Source organism: Pongo abelii, chromosome 6 (assembly GCF_028885655.2).
Source record: "Pongo abelii isolate AG06213 chromosome 6, NHGRI_mPonAbe1-v2.0_pri, whole genome shotgun sequence".
NCBI lineage: Eukaryota > Metazoa > Chordata > Mammalia > Primates > Hominidae > Pongo > Pongo abelii.
Window position 1 is genome coordinate 13,426,649 of NC_071991.2, and position 24,194 is coordinate 13,450,842.

At 46.6% G+C, this 24,194-nt stretch overlaps 3 protein-coding genes across 11 annotated transcripts in view; 1 reads left to right on the forward strand and 2 right to left on the reverse strand.

Moving 5' to 3' along the window:
* The window catches only part of TRIM74 (tripartite motif containing 74), a 24,764-nt gene extending 22,761 nt beyond the window's left edge, over positions 1-2,003 (reverse strand). For 5 of the 8 annotated variants that reach the window (XR_010140634.1, XM_063725617.1, XM_054559122.2 and 2 more), the window contains exon 1: positions 1,755-2,003. Coding sequence is in view for 5 of the 8 variants with exons in the window: in XM_063725617.1 (XP_063581687.1) it covers positions 1,755-1,889 (135 nt within the window). In the remaining 3 variants the exon portion in view is untranslated. 8 annotated transcript variants of the gene reach the window in all.
* LOC100442786 (putative postmeiotic segregation increased 2-like protein 2) lies at positions 2,004-16,957 on the forward strand. 2 transcript variants are annotated; one of them, XM_054560371.1, is made up of 5 exons: positions 2,004-2,259; positions 5,212-5,351; positions 7,601-7,713; positions 8,821-9,004; positions 16,873-16,957. In XM_054560371.1, exons 2-5 carry the CDS (start codon positions 5,331-5,333, stop codon positions 16,879-16,881), a joined length of 327 nt encoding a protein of 108 aa, XP_054416346.1. In that variant the 5' UTR covers positions 2,004-2,259; positions 5,212-5,330; the 3' UTR covers positions 16,882-16,957. The 2 variants fall into 2 exon arrangements, with proteins under 2 accessions (XP_054416346.1, XP_063581737.1); XM_063725667.1 differs by lacking the exon at positions 16,873-16,957 and adding an exon at positions 12,057-12,104.
* On the reverse strand, positions 15,614-24,177 carry LOC100458671 (putative speedy protein E7). Its single transcript, XM_054560365.2, has 7 exons — positions 24,018-24,177; positions 22,817-23,047; positions 21,737-21,795; positions 20,427-20,512; positions 18,146-18,389; positions 17,919-18,023; positions 15,614-17,075 (listed from the first exon to the last, which is right to left on the reverse strand). Exons 1-6 carry the CDS (start codon positions 24,175-24,177, stop codon positions 17,964-17,966), a joined length of 840 nt encoding a protein of 279 aa, XP_054416340.1. The 3' UTR covers positions 15,614-17,075; positions 17,919-17,963.
* Positions 24,178-24,194: the final 17 nt, after the last annotated feature.

Below are 24,194 nucleotides of genomic sequence, written 5' to 3' on the forward strand. Positions count from 1 at the left end.
GAGGCTGAGGCGGGAGAACTGCTTGAACCTGGGAGGCAGAGGTTGCAGGGAGCTGAGGTCACGCCACTGCACTCCAGCCGGGATGACAGAGTGAGACTCTGTCTGAAAAAAACAAACAAAAACCCACACTGTATTGTTTAGGGATACTGTGTTAACAAAATAATAGACACAAGCAGGACATAATTATCACAAAAATCAGGACCTGGGGGGGGTTGGCGGGGAAGGTTTAAGTGGAAAGAATGGAGCAGTGACATTGTGTGTCAACCTGGGAGGTGGTGACCCTAGGGTTCACTTTGTAATTCCTCAAAATGAGCATTTATGTGCTATTCACTTTTCAGAGGGTACAATCCCTGAACTAACATGTTTAAGCAGCCATATGCAAAAAAAAAAAAAAAAAGAATATGGATAGATTTTTATTTTAATTAAAATATTTCAAAAATAGAGACAAGGCGACCAGAGGCAGTGGCTCAGGCCTGTAATCCCAGCACTTTGGGAGGCCGAGGTGGGCAGCTCACAAGGTCAGGAGAGCGAGCCCAACATGGCTAACACGGTGAAACCCTGTCTCTACTAAAAATACAAAAAAAAAATTAGCCGGGCGTGGTGGCGGGCACCTGTAGTCCTAGCTACTCGGGAGGCTGAGGCAGGAGAATGGCGTGAACCCGGGAGGCGGAGCTTGCAGTGAGCCGAGATCAGGCCACTGCATTCCAGCCTGGGCGACAGAGCTAGACTCCAACTCAAAAAAAAAAAAAAAAAAAAAATACAGACAAGGGTCTCACTATGTTGCTCAGGCTGGTCTCAAATTCTCAGGGCTGAAGCAATTCAAGCAATCCTCCTGCCTCGGTCTCCCAAAGCGCTAAGATTCCAGACGTGAACCACCGCGCCTGACCAGGAAAGATGTGTATATATATACAATATAAAATATAATATATATTATGTAACATATGATATTATATAATATATAATGTAACATATAATATTATATAATATATATTATGCAACATATATTATATAATATAAATTATGTAACATATATTATATCATATAAATTATGTAACATATGATATTATATCATATATAATGTAATATCATATTATATATTATATAATATACATTATATAATATATAATATATGGTATATATCATATATTATACATATATCATATTATATATAATATGATATTATATATTATATATCATATATTATATATAATATGATATCATATATTATATATAACATGTGACATATATTATATATTTTGTATATTACATATATAAAAAAATATTTTTGGTTTTTTCAGACACAATTTCACTCTTGTTTCCCAAGCTCCAGTGCAATAGCTCAATCTCAGCTCACTGCAAACTCCGCCTCCAGGGTTCAAACGATTCTCCTGCCTCAGCCTCCCGAGTGGCTGTGATTACAGGCGCCCGCCACACGCCCGGCTAATTTTTGTATTTTTAATAGAGACGAGGTTTCAACATGTTGGCCAGGCTGGTCTCCAACTCCTGACCTCAGGTGACCCGCCTGCTTGGGCCTCCCAAAGTGCTGGGATTGCAGGTGTGAGCCATGGCGCGAGCCTGAGTAAATCTTTTAAAACATAAAGGTTTGGGTGAGTCCCTGGCCGGCGGGCACAGATGCCTGGGTGGGACCGCGAACTGCGTGGGACACACTCGTTCCGGCCGGGGGGACTCGGGCCAGCAGCCGGTCGCGCCGCGTGCGCACTGGGCAGGGGGGGGGGGGGGGCCCGCGCTCCTACCTGCACGTGGCCAACGCAGGGCGCTGGGCGGCCGCTCCTGCCTTGCACGTTGGGGAGCCGGTACATGCAGGTGAGAAGTTCCACACGGAGAAGCGCGACGCGCCCGTGATAACGCTTTACCTGGTACATCGGCATGGCGGAACCAAAGCAAGAGGGGGTAGCGCATGCCAGATACCAACGCTCGGAAACCGTCAAAGGCCACGACTGAGGGCGGCCATCTCCCTTCTAACCCTGCTGCGGTGGTTCGGCGAGAACGCGGCCCGGTGTGCTCTGATTGGCCCATACTCTTTGACGTCACGGACTCGACCTTCGACAGAGCCAATAGGTGAAAAGGAGAGTAGGGAAGTATTTTTGTCACCCCGTCCGGAAAGGGTGGAGCACAACGTCTAAAGCAGCCAATGGGAGCCCAGGAGGCGGGGCGCCTGTGGGAGTCTGGGAAGGGGAAGTTTCCCAGGCCCGGAGGCGGATCGGGTGTTGAGACCGTGGAGCTAGCTGACAGCTCGAGGTAAGCTGAACTCGCGGTGTCCCCTCTCACGCGCCCTGCTTGAGAACCACGGCGTTCCAACCTCCCTGGAAATGGGGGGAACATGGCCTAGGGGCGTGGCGAGGCCGCCCCGTGGAGGTCCCGGAGCGGCGTCCTCAGCGCCCCAGCGATCCAGTGCCCCTTGGGTGCGCCTTGAGGCCGAGGCAAGCTCCTTCGGGGTCCTGGGCTGCGGGCAAAGGATTCGGCCCTGTAAGGAGTTGGGTTCGGCCTGTCCCAGACAGGTCCTGCCCACATCCCATCACAGGGCAGTGGACTTGAAGCCGGAGCGTGAAATCCCCATAGACTGAATGCGTTTCCTTTCTACTTGTTCTCTCTCCCATTTTATTTTTATTTTTATATTATTTAATTTTTTATTTTTTATTTTTGTAGAGACGGGGATTTCGCTATGTTGCCCAGGCTGATCTCGAACTCCTGAGCTCAAGCAATCCGCCCGCCTCGGCCCCCCAAGGTGCTGGAATTACAGGCGTGATGCACTGTGCCTGGCCTTTTTAAAAAATGGAGGTTATTTTGGGGAAGGTAGAGCGTCCAGACACATCCTAATTTGCATAGCTGCGCAGTTTTACAAAATGCAATGCATTTCTACCTGTTGTGATTTCTGGCTGGTAAGCTACACCGAATCTTGGCTAGCACAGTTGCATTCCGTGTGAGATTTGTAAACGCAGATTTGCTCTCTGCATTTAAATATATTAGATATATTTAAGTAACTACATTTAAATGTATTGAGACATTTAAACATATTTTCGTTCTGTATCTAAATGCGCTCCCTTCTGAAAATAAATATCTGAAGTGGGCCGGGTGCGATGGCTCACACCTATAATCCCAGCACTTTGGGAGGCCAAGGCGGGTGGATCATGAGGTCAGGAGTTCATGCCTAGCCTGGCCAACAGGGTGAAATCCTGTTTCTACTAAAAATACAAAAATTAACTGGGCATGGTGGCGGGCGCCTGTAATCCCAGCTACTTGGGAGGCTGAGGCAGGAGAATCGCTGGAACCCAGGAGGCGGAGGCTGCAGTGAGCTGAGATCGTGCCACTGCAGTCCGGCCTGGGTGACACAGCAAGACTCCGTCTCAAAAAAAAAAAAAAAAAATCAGAAGTGGACTGTAGTCTATAGTGTGTTGCCAAATAAACTTATTTTTAGAGATACTTCTTTCAATTTTCTGTGAGGTCATCTGCAGTTTCACGTGGTAGACAGACTTCGGTGAGATTCTTAGCAAGGTAGAATGAAGAGTAAAGAGGTTTGTTTATTTCACAAGGGTTTATTGAAGGCCTACGATGTGTTAAATGCTGTAGGAAATACCCAATGATTTCTCTTTCATGGAGGTTTCCTGCCTTCTCTTAACAAGTTATCAATTAAACTGTTTACTGGAAATTGCTAAGTTAATGAACACACGGGATACATTCTTTGGATGAGCAGACATTGCTTGGGCAGAGGAGGAAGAGGAGAGCGGTTTAGACAGAGACCTGCTTATACAGTGTAGTGTCTAAAAGAGCTTGTGATGTTCAGGAAACAATTGTTCACTGTGCTGCAATATAGGGGACGGCCGGTTGCGGTGGCTCACACCTGTAATCCTAGCGCTTTGGGAGGCCAAGGTGGGCAGATCACCTGAGGTCAGGAGTTCAAGACAAGCCTGCCCAACATGGTGAAACCCCATCTCTACTAAAAACACAAAAATTAGCCGGGTGTGATGGTGGGTGCCTGTAATCCCAGCTACTTGGGAGGCTGAGACAGGAGAATCGCTTGAACCTGGGAGGCGGAGGCTGCAGTGAGGTGAGATCATGCCATTGCACGCTAGCCTGGGTGACAGGGTGAGTACTCTCAAATAATAATAATCATAATAAATAATAATGATGATGCTGTAGGGGACTTGATGAAGGGAAAGGATTAGAGAGATTCTGAAAAGAAGGTAGTTTTGGGCCCAGTGATGACTAGATTTTAAATTTCATACAGTAGGAAGTGGGGCACTAGTAAACTTTTAAGCAGAAAAATTATTTGACCAGATTTGTGATTTCAAAAATAGCTCTGGTGATAGAGTGGAGGATGGCTTGGAGCAGGGAATAAGGGGAGATAAAACCGTTATAAAACTCTTAAAGCTAGTACAGCAAGAACTTTGAGGGTCTTTGCTAAGACAGCAGCTGGCAGCTTCAATTTGGAGTAGGGTATCAAAGGCAACTGTGTATAAGGAATAGTTATGTAACTGGTACCCAATTTCTGAGATGATTTTGACTTAAACATTGTGTATTTTCCAGTATACTGTTGGTTTTTCTAATTATGTGGGAAATTATGTTGCTTTCACTTTTTTTTTTTTTTGCTCGTTGCCCAGGCTGGGGTGCAATGCTGCAATCTGAGCTCACTGCAACCTCCGCCTTCCGGGTTTAAGTGATGCTCCTGCCTCAGCCTCCCGAGTAGCTGGGTTTATAGGTGCCCACCATGATGCCTGCCTAATTTTTTGTATTTTTAGTAGAGACAGGGTTTGACCATGTTGGCCAGGATGGTCTCCAACTCCTGACCTCAAGTGATCCGCCTGCCTCTGCCTCCCAAAGTGCTGGGATTACAGGCATGAGCCACCCCACCAGGCCATGCTTTCAGTTTTCAAGAAAGAAGACACCATTGTTGCCAAAGATTTTGGTAATTTGAGAGACAAAATGTGTGTTTTCTCCATGTGGATCCTAGTATAATTAGATAGTAAGGATCTGTTGAATTTGAAGTATCTATCCAGAAGTATTTTGGGTACATGTTTAAGGATTGTAAAACAGTGTTTCTATTTCTGGATATAATAAATGTATTTGTTAATATAATAAATGAATAGATTAGACCCATAAACTATTTACAGTGTTGAGTCATTTCCCACAGTTAAAATCAGGATGAAAATATATAGCTGAATACTTGCTTTGTTTCTTGTAACATTTCTTTAGTACAGAACCTGCTAAGGCCATCAAACCTATTGATCGGAAGTCAGTCCATCAGATTTGCTCTGGGCCGGTGGTACTGAGTCTAAGCACTGCGGTGAAGGAGTTAGTAGAAAACAGTCTGGATGCTGGTGCCACTAATATTGGTAAGTCTGGGAGAGTTTTAAGCCACAAGAAATGATCAGTGTATGTTGTTGTAGTCAAGAAACATTTGTTATTGAAATAAGACTATCAAGTGTTGATGTAGTAATAAATGATTATTTTTAAGTTAAAGTTAGCACCTATTATGTGCCTAGTACTTAGCTAGGTAGTAATAGTAACAGCTTTTATTGTGTTCTTATGGTGTGCGAGGCAGGTGTTATGCTAAGAATTGCACAGAAATATCTCATTTAATTTGCAGAATAGCTGGGCGTGGTGTTTCACGCCTGTAATCCTAGCCCTTTGAGAGGCCGAGGTGGGGGGATTGCTTGAGGCCAAGAGTTCAAGACCAACCTGGCCAACATGGTAAGACCTCGTCTCTATTAAAAAAATAAAGTAGGCCGGGTGTGGTGGCTCACACCTGTAATCCCAGCACTTTGGGAGGCCAAGGCAGGTGGACACCTAAGGTCAGCAGTTTGAGACCAGCCTGTCCAAACTGGTGAAACTCTGTCTCTACTAAAAATATAAAAATTAGCCGGACCTGGTGGCAGAAGCCTGTAATCCCAGCTACTTGGGAGGCTGAGGCATGAGAATTGCTTGAACCCCGGAGGCGGAGGTTGCCGTGAGCCGAGATGGTGCCACTGCACACCAGCCTGGGGACAGAGCAAGACTCCGTCTCAATAAAATAAAATAAAATAGGCCTGGAGTAGTGGCTCACATCTATAATCCCAGCACTTTGGGAGGCAGAGCGGGGCTGATCATTTGAGGTCAGGAGTTCAAGACCAGCCTAACCAACATGGTAAAAACCCTGTCTCTACTAAAAATACAAAAATTAGCCAGATGTGGTGGTGCATGGCTGTAATCTCAGCTCCTCAGGAGGCTGAGGGAGGAGAATTTCTTGAACTTGGGACGTGGAGGTTGTAGCGAGCCAAGATCAGATGATGTCACTGCATTCCAGCCTGGGTGACAAGAGCAAAACTCCATCTCAAAAAAAAAAAAAAGAAAAGAAAAAGAAAATAACAAAATAAGAAAACCTAAAAGATTATGAATCAGCCAAGTAACTTTATGAGATAGAACTTATTATTTCCATTTTATAGATGAGGAAATTAAGGAACAGGAAATTTCCTTTTTTTGAGATTATAAAGCTAATAAAATAGGATCCAGGAAGTCTGATTCCAGAACCAGTTGTCTTTTTTTTTTTTTTTTTTTGAGATGGAGTTTCGCTCTTGTTGCCCAGGCTATAGTGCAATGGCACGATCTCGGTTCACCGCAACCTCCGCCTCCCGGGTTCAAGCAATTCTGCCTCAGCCTTACCAGTAGCTGGGATTACAGACATGCACCACCACACCTGGCTAATTTTGTATTTTTGGTGGAGACAGGGTTTCTCCACGTTGGTCAGGCTGGTCTGGAACTCCTGACCTCAGGTGATCCGCTCACTTTGGCCTCCCAAAGTGCTGGGATTACAGGCATGAACCACCGCGCCTGGCCCCCTTTCTCCTTACTGGGTGTGTTAAAATTATTTCTTTCAAAAGAAAAGTCTGGTCAAAGTGCAACGGTGTTAACCACTAATTGATCACAACCAGTTACAGATTTTTTTGTTCCTTCTCCACTCCAACTGCTTCACTTGACTAGCCTAGGGACAAAAAAAAAAGAGGAAAGGAAGAAAAAGCTAAACTATTTAATCTGGGCTAGTAAATGGCCAGAAAGGACTTTATAAAAATGAAATATACAAAATGACACTAGTACGTTTAACTAAAGGTGTAGTTATGACTGTTCAATTTGCAAATGTTATAAATAATATCAATATAAAAACTTATAGCATGGGTCCTTTTTTTTTTTTTTTTTTTTTTTTTTTTTTTTTTTTTTTGAGATGGAGTCTCACTGTCTCCCAGGCTGGAGTGCAGTGGTGCGATCTCGGCTCACTGCAAGCTCCGCCCCCCGGGTTCACCCCATTCTAGCATGGGTCCATTTTTAATAAATAATGTAAATATTTAAACTTTCTAGATCTAAAGTTAAGGACTATGGAGTGGATCTCATTGAAGTTTCAGACAATGGATTTGGGGTAGAAGACGAAAACTTTGAAGGCTTAAGTAAGTTGACTTTTTCTAATCCTATTATAAAATAATTGGGCCACATGTCCCAGAATTTTGAGTAACACTGTCTTGGGAAACGCAAAAACAGTTTTTTAAGCCAGTTACTAGATATCATGTATATCCGTTGTTATAGCACTTGAGGTATCTTAGTCTTTACTTTACAGTCTCTTTCAGCTCTGAAACATCACACATCTAAGATTCAAGAGTTTGCTGACCTAACTGAGGTTGAAACTTTCGGCTTTCAGGGGGAGGCTCTGAGCTCGCTGTGTGCACTGAGGTGATACAATATTTTTATCCATTCATTTGACCCCTTAGAAAAACCTCTCTGAAAATTAATTGGAATCGTTATTATTTACAATTTTCTATCTCAGTATCTCAACTTATAGCTTCTGAATTCTGTTTTGTCTCACTGCCAATCTAAGTCCTAGTACTTCTGAAATGTGAGAAATAAATGAATGAAATGAAGCAAATAGTATTGTTAAAAAAAATGGTTACCCTTATTAAAACAGTAACTTCTCAATTTTAACATAACATATAGATAATAAATGATAGTTACCATTGGTTTTCATCATCAAATTTTAGGGAAACATTTCACCAAAGCACTATTTAATTATAGCACAGATACTAAATTTTTATAATTATATGGAAATATATATATACATATATATGTGTATATGTATATGTATTTTTAGACAGAGTCTCACTCTGTCACCCAGGCTGGAGTGCAGTGGCACAGTCTCAGCTCACTGCAATCTCTGCCTCCCAGGTTCAAGTGATTCTCGTGCCTCAGCCTCCTGAAGAGCTGGGACTAAGCGTGCACCACCACTCCTGGCTAATTTTTGAATTTTAGTAGAGATGGGGTTTTGCCATGTTGCCCAGGCTGGTCTGGAACTCCAGGCCTCAAGTGATCTGCCCTCCTCGGCCTCCCAAAGTGCTGGAATTACAGGCATGAGCCACCACACCCTGCCCTACATATACATTTTAATTATATCTTTTGGATTCTTTAAATATTTAAAAAATATATTTTTAAATTCTTTAAAAAATTCTTTAAAAAAATTTTATTTGAAGAGTAATAACAAAACAAATCTCTATTTGTGAATAAATGAATCTTGAGATCATTTATGGTTTTGCAGTTCAACCTGAAAAATCAAATCAAAGCTTTAACCAAAGCAAAGCATGTTTAGTGCCCTCTGTCTCACTGTCTTTTAGATGCCAAACCTTAGATTTTATGATGACTCCTCAACCGTTTAGATCTTGGTTATCTCAAAGGAATCATCAGCTTTTTAAGAAAGTTTTGAGAGAAAAGCAAGTGAAGAAAAGCATAGTCAGTGCCCAACATCGCAGGTCTCTCACTGAACACGCCATGCCTGGTGTTCTCTCACAGCGATGTCACCATTTCTACCTGCCATGCATCGGCGAAGGTTGGGACTCGACAGGTGTTTGATCACAATGGGAAAATCATCCAGAAAACCCCCTATCCCCACCCCAGAGGGACCACAGTCAGCATGAAGCAGTTATTTTCTACGCTACCTGTGCGCCATAAGGAATTTCAAAGGAATATTAAGAAGGTACAGTAAATTAATCCTGGTTTTCAAGAGTATTGGTTAATGCACATGAGCAAAAGATTTACTAAAGATGTTTATTCTTCAGCTGATTCTCTTCCCATAATCTATTGAGAAATGCTTTATTTGCATTTCTCATTAAAGACTTAACATTAAAGACTTAACTTTAGGGTGATTTACTTTTTTCTTTTCATCACATAGTGTTTATTAGGACTGGGCAACATAGTGAAACTCTGTATCTATGAAAAATTAAAAAAAAAAATTGACTGGGCATGGTGGCATGCACCTGTAGTTCCAGCTACTTGGGAAGCTGAAGTGGGAGGATCACTTGAGCCCGGGAACTTGAGGCTGCAGTGAGCTATGATGGCGCCACTGTATTTCAGACTGGGAGACAGAGTAAGACCCTGTCTGGAAAAATATATATACATATATATTTTTTATTTTTTTTTATTTTTATCTTTTTTTTGAGATGGAGTCTCACTTTGGCACCCTGGCTGGAGTGCAGTGGCGCAATCTCGATTCACTGCAACCTCCACCTCCCGAGTTCAAGTGATTCACCTGCCTCAGCCTTCTGAATAGCTGGGATTACAGGCGCTCACCACCACGCCCGGCTCATTTTTGTATTTTTAGCAGAGACGGGGTTTCACCATGTTGTCCAGGCTGGCCAGGCTGGTCTCAAATTCCTGACCTCAGGTGATCCGCCCACCTCAGCCTCTCAAAGTGCTGGGATTACAGGCGTGAGCCACCATGCCTGGCCTTATGTACTTATATTTTAATGAGACTATTTCTCTTGGTTTTCTGATAAATGAAGTACTGGAACCCTTATGAATCTGAATGCAAATGAAACAGCTAAATGTTATGTAATTGTTGTGTTTAAAAAGCAGATTATAAAACTATCTGTATTATACGATTACAGTTTTATAAAAACAAAACAACGGCCTAAATGTGTATAGTATAAAGGCTGGAAGAGTCAGTACCTTCATGTTCTCAGCGGTTATCCTTGGATGTGAGATCTCATGCACTTTTTGCTCTCTTCTTTGTGCCTTTCCATTTTGTATGTGTATTTTTTACAATCTAAAAAGTTACTTAAATATATGCAGCTAAAAACATTTTTTTAATTGTACAGCATTCGGTGCTAATTTTAACTGTTCTTTTTTTAGACGGAGTCTTCTCACTCTGTCGCCCAGGCTGGAGTGCAGTGGTGTGATCTTGGCTCACTGCAACCTCCGCCTCCTGGGTTCAAGTGATTCTCCTGCCTCAGTCTCCCAAGTAGCTGGGACTATAGGTATGTATCACCACACTCAGCTAATTTTTGTATTTTTAGTAGAGGTAGGGTTTCACCATGTTGGCCAGGCTGGGCTTGCACCCCTGACCTCAAGTGATCTACCCACCTCAGCCTCCCAAAGTGCTGGGATTACAGGCGTGAGCCACCACGCCTGGTCTTTTTTTTCAAGCTTTTTTGTAAGTCAGCTAGCAAGAACACAGGAAGAAATACTCAGATCTCCCTTACACAGCTGGGGGCTATGTCAGGTTTTATAAGCATAGGCTAATGAGGTGTGATTTGATTGGATCTTGCAATAAAGTAATGCTGGGAGGTGTGATCTGACTGGATCCTGCCATGGGGTGACACCAAAACTCAATCTGATTGGATCCTGGCTCCTGCCTTGGGGTGTCCGGTTCTTAAATCATTCCCAGCTCTTCAGGCCGAGCTCTATGGTTCCAGTCCGTGGTGGCGCTTGGTTAACCTGGGCATGCGCAGGGTACATGACCTTCAACCTGTGGGTCCATGGCACTTGAAAAACAACTGACAACCTCATTACATAAAAGTTGAACTGAGCCGGGTGCGGTGACTCACGCCTCTAATCCCAGCACTTTGGGAGGCCAAGGCAGGTGGAGGTCAGGAGTTCAAGACCAGCCTGGCCAAAATGGTGAAACCCCGTCTCTACTAAAAATATAAATATGAGCCACGTGTGGCGGTGCACCCTTGTAATCCCAGCTATCTGGAGGTTGAGGCAGCAGAATCACTTGAACCTAGGAGGTGGAGGTTGCAATGAGCTGAGCTCGTGCCATTGCACTCCAGCCTGGGTGACAAGAGCGAAACTCCGTCAAAAAAAAAGTTGAACTAGATTTGGTCTGATGCAGTTACAGATCTACAAACCGTGCCCCCACCCTCCTGCCAACACCTTCTACTCCTCATTCTTGAGGGATTAGGGATGGAGGTCATGCTTCTGCATCGACTTCATGCTGACCAGGGGCACTGAGTCCCCTGAAATGAGAGGAATGAAACTCTTGGGCTTCTGAGTTCAAATGATTTCTGGGGTCACCCACAGTAGCTTGAAAGGCTGGTATTGTTGTAACACAAGCTGAAGGTGGCAGTGTTGGAGCCTGGAGGACAAACAGCTCACCATCCATTTAAATAAATAGGACCAAAAAGTAACAGAACAGTGGCCACGAGGGGCCCCAACAGAGGAAGAAACCGGTGAGGTGTGGTATAGTGGACTTGACTGCCTTCTAAATCTCAGTGGTTGGCCGGGTGTGGTGGCTCACACCTGTAATTCCAGCAAAAGAAAAGCCGAGGCAGGGTGATCACGAGGTCAGGAGTTCAAGACCAGCCTGGCAAACATGGTGAAGCCCTGTCTCTACTAAAAATACAAAAATTAGTTAGGTATGGTGGCATGTGCTGTAGTCCCAGCTACTTGGGAGGCTGAGGCAGGAGAATCGCTCGAACTCAGGAGGCAGAGGTTGCAGTGAGCCGAGATTGTGCCACTGCACTGCAGCGTAGGTAACAGAGCGGACTCCATCTCAGTCAATCAATGAATCTCAGTGGTTGAACTACCCTTGGCATGGTTCAGCTCTGTATCCGCACCCAAATCTCATGTCAAATTGCAATTTCCAGTGTTGTGGGAGGGACCTGGTGGGAGGTGATTGGCTCATGGGGGCCGACTTCCCCCTTGTTGTTCCTGTGATAGTGAGTGAGCGCTCGTGGGATCTGGTTATTTAAAAGCGTGCAGCACCTCCCACTTCACTCTCTCTGTCTCTCCTGCTCCAACATGGCCAGACGTGCCTGCTTCCCCTTCACCTTCTGCCATGATTGTCAGTTTCCTGAGGCCTCCCCAGCCATGCTTCCTGTACAGCCTGCAGAACTGTGAGTCAATTAAACCTCTTTTCCTCATAAATTACCCAGTTTCTGGTAGTTCTTTATAGCAGTATGAAAACAGACTAATGGACCCTTCTGGTTGAAGGAATGCAGCCATTCTGCCTGTTTGACTATGTCCTTTCTATTCATCTCTATTTCCCGGGAGGTGTTTATCCAAGTGCAATAGGAGGTATCGGTGACCGCACAGTCCCCTCAGTGTTCTGCTAGTAAATAGTTGAAGGTTGATCATTGATCTCCTGCATTTTCAGTCTGGCATGGCAAAGCCCCCGTGTAACTGGTAAAGGAATCAGTAAGCACCAGGAGGTATCTAAATCCACCAGGAGCCATAGGCATCACGTTGACGTCCATTTACCAGTCTTCCCTGGCAAGATTCTTCTGAATTGTACTGCGTTGGCCAAAAGAGGTATGGGAGGGGCTGGGCCCAGTGGCTCATGCCTGTAATCCCAACATTTTGGGAGAACAATTCAGGTGGATCATTAGAGGTCAGGGGTTCAAGACCATCCTGGCCAACATGGTGACATCCCATCTCTACTAAAAATACAATAAGTTAGCTGGGCTTGGTGTTGGGTGCCTGTAATCCCAGCTACTCGAGAGGCTGAGGCAGGATAATCGCTTGAACCTGGGAGGAGGAGGTGTCAGTGAGCTGAGATCGTGCCATTGCACTCCAGTGTGGGCAACAAGAGCGAAACGTTATCTCAAAAAATAAAAAAAGAAGTCCGGGCGTGATGGCTCACACCTGTAATCCCAGCACTTTGGGAGGCCAAGATGGGTGGATCACGAGGTCAGGAGTTCAAGACCAGCCTGGCCTAGATGGTGAAACCCTGTCTCTACTAAAAATACAAATATTAGCTGGGCATGGTGGCATGCACCTGTAATCTCAGCTACTCAGAAGTCTGATGCAGGAGAATTGCTAAAACCCAGGAGGGAGAGGTTGCAGTGAGCCAAGATCGCGCCACTGCACTCTAGCCTGGGTGACAGAGCAAGACTCCGTCTCGAAAGAAAGAAAAAGGAAATTCCCCAGGGAAGTACCTCAGCTTATTTCATAAAGAGGTACTGAAGGAAGCAGAGGCATGTGGAGGACTTCCCCACCTCGTGCAGCTTTTGGGCCATGGCGTCTGAAATTTATTATTTCAGAGTCACCCCTTTGATGACCTTGGCAGTGGACTGCAGTCATCTGTTTAGGCCTCTCCATGGCCCACATCAATGCCAGTATTTCTGTTTGTTGCACATTTGATTTCCTTGTTGTTGGCATTAGAAGGCCCCCTGTTTCCCAGATCACACCACGGGCATGGACCGCAGAGATTGCGTCTTGTGAGTCTGTAGAAACAGTCAAGGCCTTGTCCTCTCTTAGGTCCAGAGCTCAGGTTAATGCAGATTTTCCCGGCCGTCTGTGCTGAAGTCCCTGCGGGGAGGCTCCTGGCTGGTTTCCCGTAGGTAGACCGCTACACATCCTTGCGCTTCATTGGCTTCTTTTCATGAAGCTCCTGCCATCTACAAATCATGTCTCCCTTTTCTTCTTGAACCACATCTCTGTTATTGAAACTCTAGAAGTCAACCGGGCATGGTGGCTATGCCTATAATCCCAGCACTTTGGGATGCCAAGGTGGGCGGATCACCTGAGGTCAGGAGTTCAAGACCAGCCTGGCCAACATGGCGAAACCCCATCTCTAATACAAATACTAAAGTTAGCCAAGTGTGGTGGCCACTGTCCTCCAGCCTGGGCAACAGAGCAAGACTCCGTCTCAAAAAAAAAAAAGAAAAAGAGAGAGAAAGAAAGTATCATGCTTTTCTGAGTTCTGTGAGTTGTTTTAGTGAATTATCAAACTTGAGGGCATGGTGGGAACCTCCAAATTTGCAGCCAGTTGGTGAGAAGTACATGTGGTCTGAGGACACCCAAGCCTGCAGCTGTGTCTAAAGCGAGGGCAGCCTAGTCGGGGCTGGTGGCCTTAACCTGCGGCGTTTGAGGTAACATCAGGGAGTTGACATCAGAATTGCATCACACAGGCCGGGCACGGTGGCTCACGCCTGTAATCCTAGCACTTTGGGAGGCCGAGGCGGGCAGATCACGAGGTCAGGAGACCAAGACCATGCTGGCTAACACAGTGAAACCCCGTCTCTACTAAAAATACAAAAAATTAGCCGGGCATGGTGGTGGGCGCCTGTAGTCCCAGCTACTCGGGAGGCTGAGGCAGGAGAATGGCGTGAACCCAGGAGGCAGAGCTTGCAGTGAGCCGAGATCACGCCACCGCACTCCAGCCTGGGTGACAGAGCAAGACTCCATCTCAAAAACAAAACAAAACAAAAACAGAATTGTGTCACAAAGGCCAGATGCAGTGGCTCATGCTTATAATCCCAGCAATTTGAAAGGCAAGGTAAGAGGATCGCTTGAGCTTGAGTCTGAGGCCGCAGTGAGCTATGACCACACCACTGCACCCCAGTCTGCGTGACAGCGGAAGACCCCAACTCCAAAAATAAAAGAGAAAAATCAAAAAGAATTGCATGGCAGAGTGCCTGTCTTTCACAGCTTTAACTGCTGCAGGAACTTTTTTTTTTTTTTTTTTTTTTTGAAACGGGGTAGGGAGACACAATCTCTGCTAGTGATTCTCCTGCCTCGGCCTCCCAAATAGCTGGGATTATAGGCGTGCACCACCACGCCTGCCTAATTTTTGTATTTTTAGTAGAGACAGGGTTTCACCATGTTGGCCAGGCTGGTCTCAAACTCCTGCTGGGATCATGGGCGTGAGCCACCACGCCTGGCTACCTTTAGAGTTTTCTTACCACCTGGTTTTCCTCTCTCAGTATCTTTCTCTCATTTCCTGCCTTAAAACTCTAGCTTGGCATCTGGGCGCAGTAGCTCATGCCTGTAATCCCAGCACTTTGGGAGGCCGAGGTGGGTGGATCACTTGAAGTCAGGAGTTCGAGACCAGCCTGGCCAACATGGTGAAACCTTGTCTCTACTATTTTTACAAAAGTTAGTCGTACATACAGATGGGTGCCTGTAGTCCCGGCTACTTGGGAGGCTGAGGCAGGAGAATTCGCTTGAACCCGGAGGTGAAAGTTACAGGGAGCCAAGGCTGTACCACTGCACTCCAGCCTGGGAGACAGTCTTGCTCTGTCTCCAAAACAAACAAACAAACAAAAAAACCCGGTAGCTTGAGATCAGCTTTCTCTTCTATTGTTTTTCTTTAAGAAAGAAAAATTAAAAATAGATGTAGATGCTATGTTGCCGAGGCTGGCCTCAAACTCCTGGCCTCAAGTGATCCTCCCGCCATGACCTCCAAAACTGCTGGGATTGTAGGTGTGAGCACTGCACTCAGCCTTATGTTTTTTTCTACATAAAAAACAACACAGGATTATCTTCCAGAGCTAATAAATATGTTCAAATAACCACAACCCCATTAAGGAAAAATATCACTTGGCAGCAAATAATCAATCCAGACCAATATGATCACAATCGCTGTGAAGGTGAGAAAAGTTCATCTTTATTACGTTTCCCCAAGAGATGCACTGCACTGTTCTCTTGAAAACACACAGCTCATGCCCTCCTTTAGAACACACATCCTCTTTAAAGTAACATACAAACATGCCAATACAAGCTAAAAAATTACATCTGCATTCTCATATTTCAAACATACGCTAAATATCAAATAAAAATTTATTTTTACAAGAATTTAGGTGAACTACTACATAGCTCTAAATGTAATATATATGTTAACTAAGTATCATAGATAAAAAGCATGCTCCCTTCAGCAGCACGTGTAATAATAGATACAAAGATTGAAAGGTAAAAGATTTCGGATAAAAAGAATCCTCTCTTAAAAAGGAAAACAAAATTATCTGTATGTGTATATAACAGTTATAACACCCATCACACAACTTTATAGAAACAGCGTCTATTCAAAACTACCAGTATTTCCAAAATATTTAAAATAATATTTAAAGTAATAAGAATATTTAAATAAATATCTTTAATAAATATATTTAATACATATTGAAATAAATAAAATAATATTTAAATAATTCCATGCCCATGTTTTTCAAAATAAACCAATAAAATAGATAGTATACATTAGACATGTTAGTATATATATCTGAGACATGTTAAAAATCACAACTGAATTCTCACAATTCAGTCACAAACCTAAACAGCAAATAAAAATTTCTATGACCAGAATTTAGGGGAACTACCTAGCTATAAATAGAAGAGATTATTATGGAAGTATCATAGATAAAAAGAGTGCTCGCTTCAGGAGCACATATAATAATACAGAAAAAAATTTAAAAGATAATAAAAGGTTTAGAATAAAAAGAATTCTCTCTTAAAAATGAAAAGAAAATTATCTTTATATATATATAACAGCTATAACTCTTATGAAAAAACTACAGGAACAGCATGTTTTCAAAAGTACAACAATTTCCAAACTATTTGAAATAAAGCTATTAATAATTCAATGGCCAACATTTTCCAGACAAACCAATAAAATGCATAGTGTGCACGAAGCTATCCGTTACAGTCTGTGGCACTCATATTTCATGAAGAATTCTGTGCCAATCTGAGTCCCTGCATTGTGTGTTCAAATCCTCCTGGACTGTGGCAACCAAGTCCCTAAGAAACAGGACCTCCAGGGAGGTTGGAATTCAGCAACATAAAAAGGGAGGTGGTGCCGCAGGAAAGGGTGGAACTGGAAACACTCCTGGTTTCTTACTTTTCTCCAAGGACTCCTAGAAGTACCCCACCCCCCACCCTCCACCCCTGCTCCTAGGAGGACAACGTGATCACTGTATTCAGCTCCATCAAGAACGGTCCAGGTTCTTCCAGATGATCTGCACAAACGGCTCCTCTCCTCCTTCCTGGTGTCTGCCATGAGCATTGGAATAAAGTTCCTGCGGAAAATCCACATCTCCCCTGGGCCCGGTGTTCTGGAAGTGAGAGAGACGCTGTCACACTTCAAGGAGGCAGCTCTCTGGACAGGAAGGTTATTCACGTCCCATGTGAAGTCTAACTAGAGTTCAGAGCAATTTTATCTCCTGCCTTTCATTCTGTACCCTGCTTCTGAACCATCGTGTTCAACTGTGATACTCGCACTTCGGTGACCATGACTCCAAAACTCACTTAATACTCCCAAGGTCAGCCCCAGTGATCTGCTTCACAGCGAGGACTTTGGGTGGGTCTGCCCAGGGAGTAGGGCGCCCTCAGAGAATGTGGCTTTGGACTTCATCACAGCTGGGGCCTTTTGTGTCACTTAAGATCTAAACTTGTAACCATGCTAGATGTGTTTCTAATGTGACAACATCACAAACCACGAGTCCAGAAGCCTAATCCCTAATCCTGCCTCCCCATGATGAAGTCTCATGCTCTGTGCTCAACGTGGTTAGCTGCACAAGATGTAAACCAAAGCTTCACTGAACCCTCAACCCAAATCGGAACTCAAGTGCATCAATCATAATGAACCTCCTCGAACTCAGTATTTATGATTATTTTTGAGGCAGGGTCTCACTCTGTCTCCTGGGCTGGAGTGCAGTGGCAGGATCAGGGCTCCGTGCAGCCCTGACCTCCCAGGCTCCAGCCATCCTCCCGCCTCAGCCTCCTGAGTAGTTGGGAGTAGAGATGCTTCCCACATCGCCTGGCTAATTTTTGTATTTTTGTGGAGAGGGGATCTCGCCACGTTGCCCAGGCTTGAAGCCGGATCAAGCAATTGGGTTCCTTGGATTTCCGAAATAGACCCCAATAATCTGCCTTTACCCCGGAGGATGCAGATGTACCTTCTCTCAGGCCGATGACCTCAGGCCTCCACGGTCCCTGGAGCTCTAGGAAAGGCGGGCGCGATCTCGCGCCCATACCCAGTGCTCTGGGTCATAAGCCTGGATCTGGAAAAACAAATGCCCTTTGAGAAGACGGGGACTCCCCAGGATACCCCTCTCTCCCCTTATCCAGCCTCCAGCCCACACAATTCCTCCCCACCTCCTCCACCTCCCCAGGCCCCACCCACCTCCTCCAACTCCTCCGGGGAAACCCAAGCCCTGCAGCGCATGGAACAGAAGAACTGGAACCGAAGCTTCTGGAACAAGGCTATCGGAGAGCGGTTCTTCCTGGCCCTCCAGTTCATGGAACGGCATAACCGGAACCGACGCTTACGGAGCAAGGGTATGTGAGAGCGGGTCTTCCCGTACAGGAAGTAAAAGATGTTTTCTTTGGGGGCCTCGTCGTCCTCCTCCATGTCATTGGCCAGATAGCTGAGGACAGAAATCAGGTTGCTGCTCAGGGGCACCACCAGGAGAGACCTCCGGCTGAGGTCAGCTTCCCAGAGAGGAAGATAAGGGACCCTCCCTAGCTCAGGAGTGGCACCCACCCTGCAGAGAGCCACACCTTCCTCAGGAGGGCTCTGCTGAACAGAGACCTGATCAAGGGCGTCTCCCACCCCTTCAGGATGGAGACAAAAACCCAACTGGTGGCTGAGTGTGGTGGCTTACGCCTGGAATCCCAGCACATTGGGAGGCCGAAGCAGGAGGATCACTTGAGGCCAGGAGTTTGAGATGGGCCTGGGCAACATAGCAAGACCCTCGTCTCTATTAACAATATAAGAAATATGCCAGACGCGGTGGCTCATGCCTGTAATCCCAGCACTTTAGAAGGCTGAAGCAGGTGGATCGCTTGCGACCAGGAGTTGGAGACCAGCCTGGTCAACACGTAGAAACCCCATCTATACTAAAAATACAAAAATCAGCCTGGTGCGCTGGCATACCCGTTAGTCCTAGCTACTCAGGAGGCTGAAGCATAAGAATTGTGTGAACCCAGGAGGCGGAGGTTGCAGTGAGTCGAGATTGGGCCACTCCATTCCAGCCTGAGAGGCAGAGCAAGACTCTGTCTCAATAAATAAACAAAGAAACAAACTGTCCATGTGTGGTGGCACAGCCCTGTAGTCAGAGCTAATCAAGAAGCTGAGGTGGGAGGATCACTTGAGCCCAGGATATGGAGGCTGCAGTGAGCTATGATCTCACCACTGCACTCCAGCTTGCGGGACAGGGCAAGTCTGTCTCAAAAAAATAAAAGAAATTGAATACATTGATATTTTGCCAGGACCCTGCCTTCTACAGGCATCTAGTCTAATGGGACTGGGAGTAATCAAGGCAGATGACCTAATCCCAGTGTCCAGGATGTAACTGGAGAGCTATGGGCATGCAGAAGTTGGAAGATGATGGAAGGCATCACAGAGGCTGTGGGGTGAATTGACTTCAAGGAATGAGTCCTTCCCTTCAGAACCACACGTGTGCGAGACACCCAGACAGAAAACACAAACGCAAAGTCGAGTGGAGGGCATTTGGAAGGAGCAGTGAAGCCACACCAGGAAACACCAAGATGGTGAGCCAGTGTGCTTGTAGAGATTGTAGAGAGGGTGGAATTGGCACTGTGGACCCTGGCCTCGATAGAGAAAGACATCAGCTAAGGAAGTTGTTCAGGTGGACAGTGAGGTTGTCGTGCTTTGGAAAGATGCTCAGGCTGCACTAGGAAGCCCCCTGGCTTGGGGAGAGACTCCAGGAGACCCCAGCAGGGAGGATTTGACAGTGGATTCGAGTGATGCGAGGGGGACCTGAACTGTGGCCTCTGTCATGGGAACCCAGAGGAGGTCGATGGCATTTGCGGTTGATGTGGGAATGAGAGAGAGAAAGGAACCAGAAACGTCTGCTTGCTGGAGGAAGCGTCATGTCCGCTCCTCCACTCCTTTTCTTTTCCCCTCAGGAGCAGTTTATTGTTCCTTTTGTTTTATTCTTTTATTTGTACACTGGCATTGAAGTTTGTTTTTTTGGCTTTTTTTTTTTTTTGAGATGGAGTCTTGCTGTGTCGCCCAGGCTGGAGTGCAGTGGCTCAACCTTAGCTTACTGCAGCCTCCACCTCCTGGGTTCAAAGGGTTCTCTTGCCTCAGCCTCCCGAGTAGCTGGGATTACAGGTGCACACCACCACGCCCAGCTAATTTTTCTATTTTTAGTAGAGACGGGGTTTGGCCACGTTGGCCAGGCTGGTCTCGAACTCCTGACCACAGGTGATCCGCTTGCCTCGGCCTCCCAAAGTGCTGGGATTACAGTCGTGAGCCAGCATGCCCAGCCTGAGTTTCTTTTTAGAAACAACAGTCTAAGATAGTATAATCCTGTCTTTTCTGTACACAGAGTAAAGAGGACAAACAGGTGAAAGAATAAAGGAAAGGCTGGAATCCCACTTCCCCCGCTGTCCCAGGGCATTGGGTGTTGACGGCTAGGAGGCAGCAAACCACTCACAGAGCCAGGAAGAAATGGATGCGTTGGTATTGCCCGGAGAGGAGGCCGGCCCGGCTAAAATACGCTATGACCATAGCCAGGAGATACTGATGGAGAGAAAGGGACACAGAGAGGGAGAGGTCACATCTTGGAAGAGGAAGATTGTGGAGAGGGGAGATGAGGGTCTGGGGAGGGGCTGCCCGTGAGAGAAGGGACCTCAGTATTGGGGTGACTGTACTCATTTGGAAATTGCGGGGTGGAGGGGTATTCGAAGGTCGGATGCAAATCCGAGAAGCCTGAGGAAGGGTTTTGGGTGATGCTCCCGGGATGGTGGGCTCCGATGGGATCTTTGGAGGGGGTGTGTCTAGGTCGGCTGGTGTCAGGAGGGCCTTTTGTGTGCCAGGCAGAGAACTGTCCCAAAGAGCTGAGAGTAGAGGGGCCAGGCGTTTCAGGGCTGCAGCCAGACTGTGGCCCAGAGCTCAGATCCCAAAGGACCCATAGGAGAGGCAGGGGCCATTCATTCACTCTGCAAGAGACCAGCAGAGTCCTGAGGGAGATGCTGACAAATCATAAAAGACCAAGAATAGCCGGGAGTGGCAGCTCAAGCCTCTGATCCCAGTACTTTGAGAGGTGGAGATAGGAGGATCACGTGAGCCCGACAGTTGGAGAACAACCTGGGCAACATAGCAAGACCCTGTTTCTACAAAGATTTCAAAAATTAGTTGAGCATGGTGGCATGTGCCTAGTCCGAGCTCCTCAGGAGGCTGAGGAAAGAAGATTGCTTGAGCCCAGGAATTAGAGGCTGCAATGAGCTATGATCATGCCACTGCACTCCATCCTGGGGAGCAGAGCTAGACTCTGTCTCAGAAGAAAAAAATTTGTGGGTCCAAGACTCAAGACCGTGGCAGCTGGTCAGGCACAGTGGCTGATGTCTATAATCTCAGCACTTTGGGAGGCCAAGGCGGGTGGATCCCCTGAGGTCAGGTGCTCAGGACCAACCTGGCCAACATGGCAAAACCCTGTCTCTACTAAAAACACAAAAATTAGCCAGGCGTGGTGGTTCATGTCTTTAATCCCAGCTGCTTGGAGGCTGAAGTAGGAGAATCGCTTGAACCTGGGAGGCGTCGGCTGCAGTGAGTCAAGATCAAGACACTGCCCTCCAGCCTGGTCAACAAGCAAGACTCTGTCTCACCAAAAAAAAAAAAAAAAAAAAAAAAGACTGTAGGAGCATCTGGTGGGAGGTGGTGGAGGGAGAACTGTGGGTTTGGAAGCCGAACCCTCTCCCCAGCCATGCGTTGGAACAGGAACAGTTACATGGAGAACAACCTTACCTTGTCTGACACCCTCAGATCTTTGTCCCAGGCCAGGAATCTTTTAACGACAGGATCCTCTGTGATTAGAGAGCAGATGTCAGCGTGAGAAGCAGGACAGGGTTTCTGTGGGAGCAGCAGGGCAGCGAGGAGAAGTGTGCCTCCCGGGGGGAAGTCTCAGGATTGTGGCCACACGTGAGGTGGATGGGAGAGGGGGAGAATGACTTTCACTGGGCAAGGGAGAGAGGCTCCTGCTCTGAGACTCCCCTGAGAAGAGACCAAAGGAGGCCCTGGGTGTGAGAATCTACAGGAGGTAGAGCTGGGAATAAGCCAGGACCCCCTCCAGCAGACACGGAGGAACCACTGCAGAGTCATAAAGGAATTCCCATCATTTCCTCATGAGACAGTCACATCAGGGTGTGACCATGGCCTTGGTATCCCCCACTATGGATGGAGACACTTAGGTTTAGAAAAGTCAGTAAGAGACATTAAGTTTCAGAGGGCACAGCTGAAACCACTTTATTGATTTTGTTTTTATTTGATTTTTATTTTTCTTTATTTATTAATTTATTTTGAGACAGAGTCTCGCTGTGTGGGCCAGGCTGGAATGCAGTGGTGCGATCTCAGCTCACTGCAACCTCTGCCTCCCGGGTTTAAGCGATTCTCTTGTCTCAGCCTCCCGAGTAGCTGGGACTACAGGCATGAGCTACTGTGCCCAGCCTTGGTTTTTCTTTTGAGACAGGGTTTTGCTCTGTCACCCAGGCTGGAGTGCAGTGGTGCAGTCATAGCTCACTGCAGCCTCAAAGTCCTGAGTTCAAGCAATCCTCTTGCCTCAGCCTCCCAGTGTGCTGGGATCTCAGGTGGGAGCCACCGCACCTGGCTGAAACCAAGCTTTCTTATCCCAAGCGCTGACCTTTATCAAGTCTACCTAATCCTGTATCATCTCCTAAGTGTCCCTCACGAGTGATCACTTCTGAGTCCTCCCGCATGGAGAGCTCACCCACTGGGGCATATTTTTCCCATTGGAAAAGTGTGGTTATTGGAAGTTTCCTCTTTTTAGAAAGAACAGGGTTGGAGGTGCTCTCTGGGGTGTCCTCCTACCAAGCAGCCTGTTGAAGGCCTCGTGGTGCTCAGGGAGCACGAGTGACACTCGCCGTCTCTTCGGCTTCATCTTGAGGCCACACAGTGTCTCCGCCACCCAGGTCTCCTCAGGCTCAGGGACGAGCTCCTTCTTTGGCTCCTCCTCCAATGACTCCTCAGATTCGTCTGACCACTCCCTCTTCCTTTTCCAGCGAAAGGACCTACCTGGGGGGCTGTGATCTACCCCAGGGGCTGAGTAAAGAAACCAGGCCACCATGTAATGCTTCTGCAACTGATCACCTTAGAGCCTGACCCCAAACCCCAAACCACTCTCCATCCTCCCCAGACTCGCAGACTGCTGGCTTCTCCAAGCCATCTTTCTGACTTTCTCCTCTGCTCAACCCCACGTGCCGCTCCTTCCCCTCCCCATTCTTCCGTCTTTCTGTCCTCAGAACACTGCCTCATGTCTTTCCCTGGTCCCTGGCTCTCTCAGTCCCTCTTTTTTTTTTTTTTTTTGTTTCGAGACAGAATCTTGCTTTGTCGCCCAGGCTAGTGTGTAGTGGTGCAATCTCAGCTCACTGCAACATCCATCTCCCGGATTCCAGTTATTCTCCTGCCTCAGCCTTTCAGGTAGCTGGGATTACAGGTGCCTGCCATAATGCCCAGATCCATTTTGTACTTTTAGTAGAGACGGGGTTTCACCATGTTGGCCAGGCTGGTCTCAAACTCCTGGCCTCAAGTGATCTGCCTGCCTTGGCTTCCCAAAGTGCTGGGATTATAGGGGAGAGCCACTGCACCCGGCCTGAATTTCTCCATTCTTCCCACACACCCTCCTCAGGTTCTCCTTCCTGTCCTCCGACCCTTTTTTTTTTTTTTTTTTTTTAAGACAGCGTCTCAGTCTCTCACCCAGACTGGAATGCAGTAGCACGATCTCAGCTCACTGCAACCTCTTCCTCCCAGGCTCAAGCGATTCTCCTGTCTTAGCCTCCTGATTAGCTGTGATTACGGGCACGCACCACTACTGCCTGGCTAATTTTTGTACTTTTAGTAGTGATGGGGTTTCACCATATTGGCCAGGCTGGTCTTGAACTCCTGACCTCAGGTGATCGGCCCACCTCGGCCTCCCAAAGTGTTGGGGTTACAGGTGTGAGCCACTGCGCCCGGCCCCCTTCCTTCGTCTTAGTCAATCCTATCCCACCTCTTCTTCCTCCAGTCCCCTCACCTGATGGTCCCGACACTTCATCATCCACCACCTCCTGGAGGGGGTACCCCGAGGTGCTCCGCTGGGGGCTCTGCTCATCCTGGGGGTGCGGTTGACGGCTGGCCGTGATCTTTCCCATAATCTGTCCCCTCTCATGGAAACTAGTCTCTGTTCTGTCCATGGCCTTCTTGTGGGCAC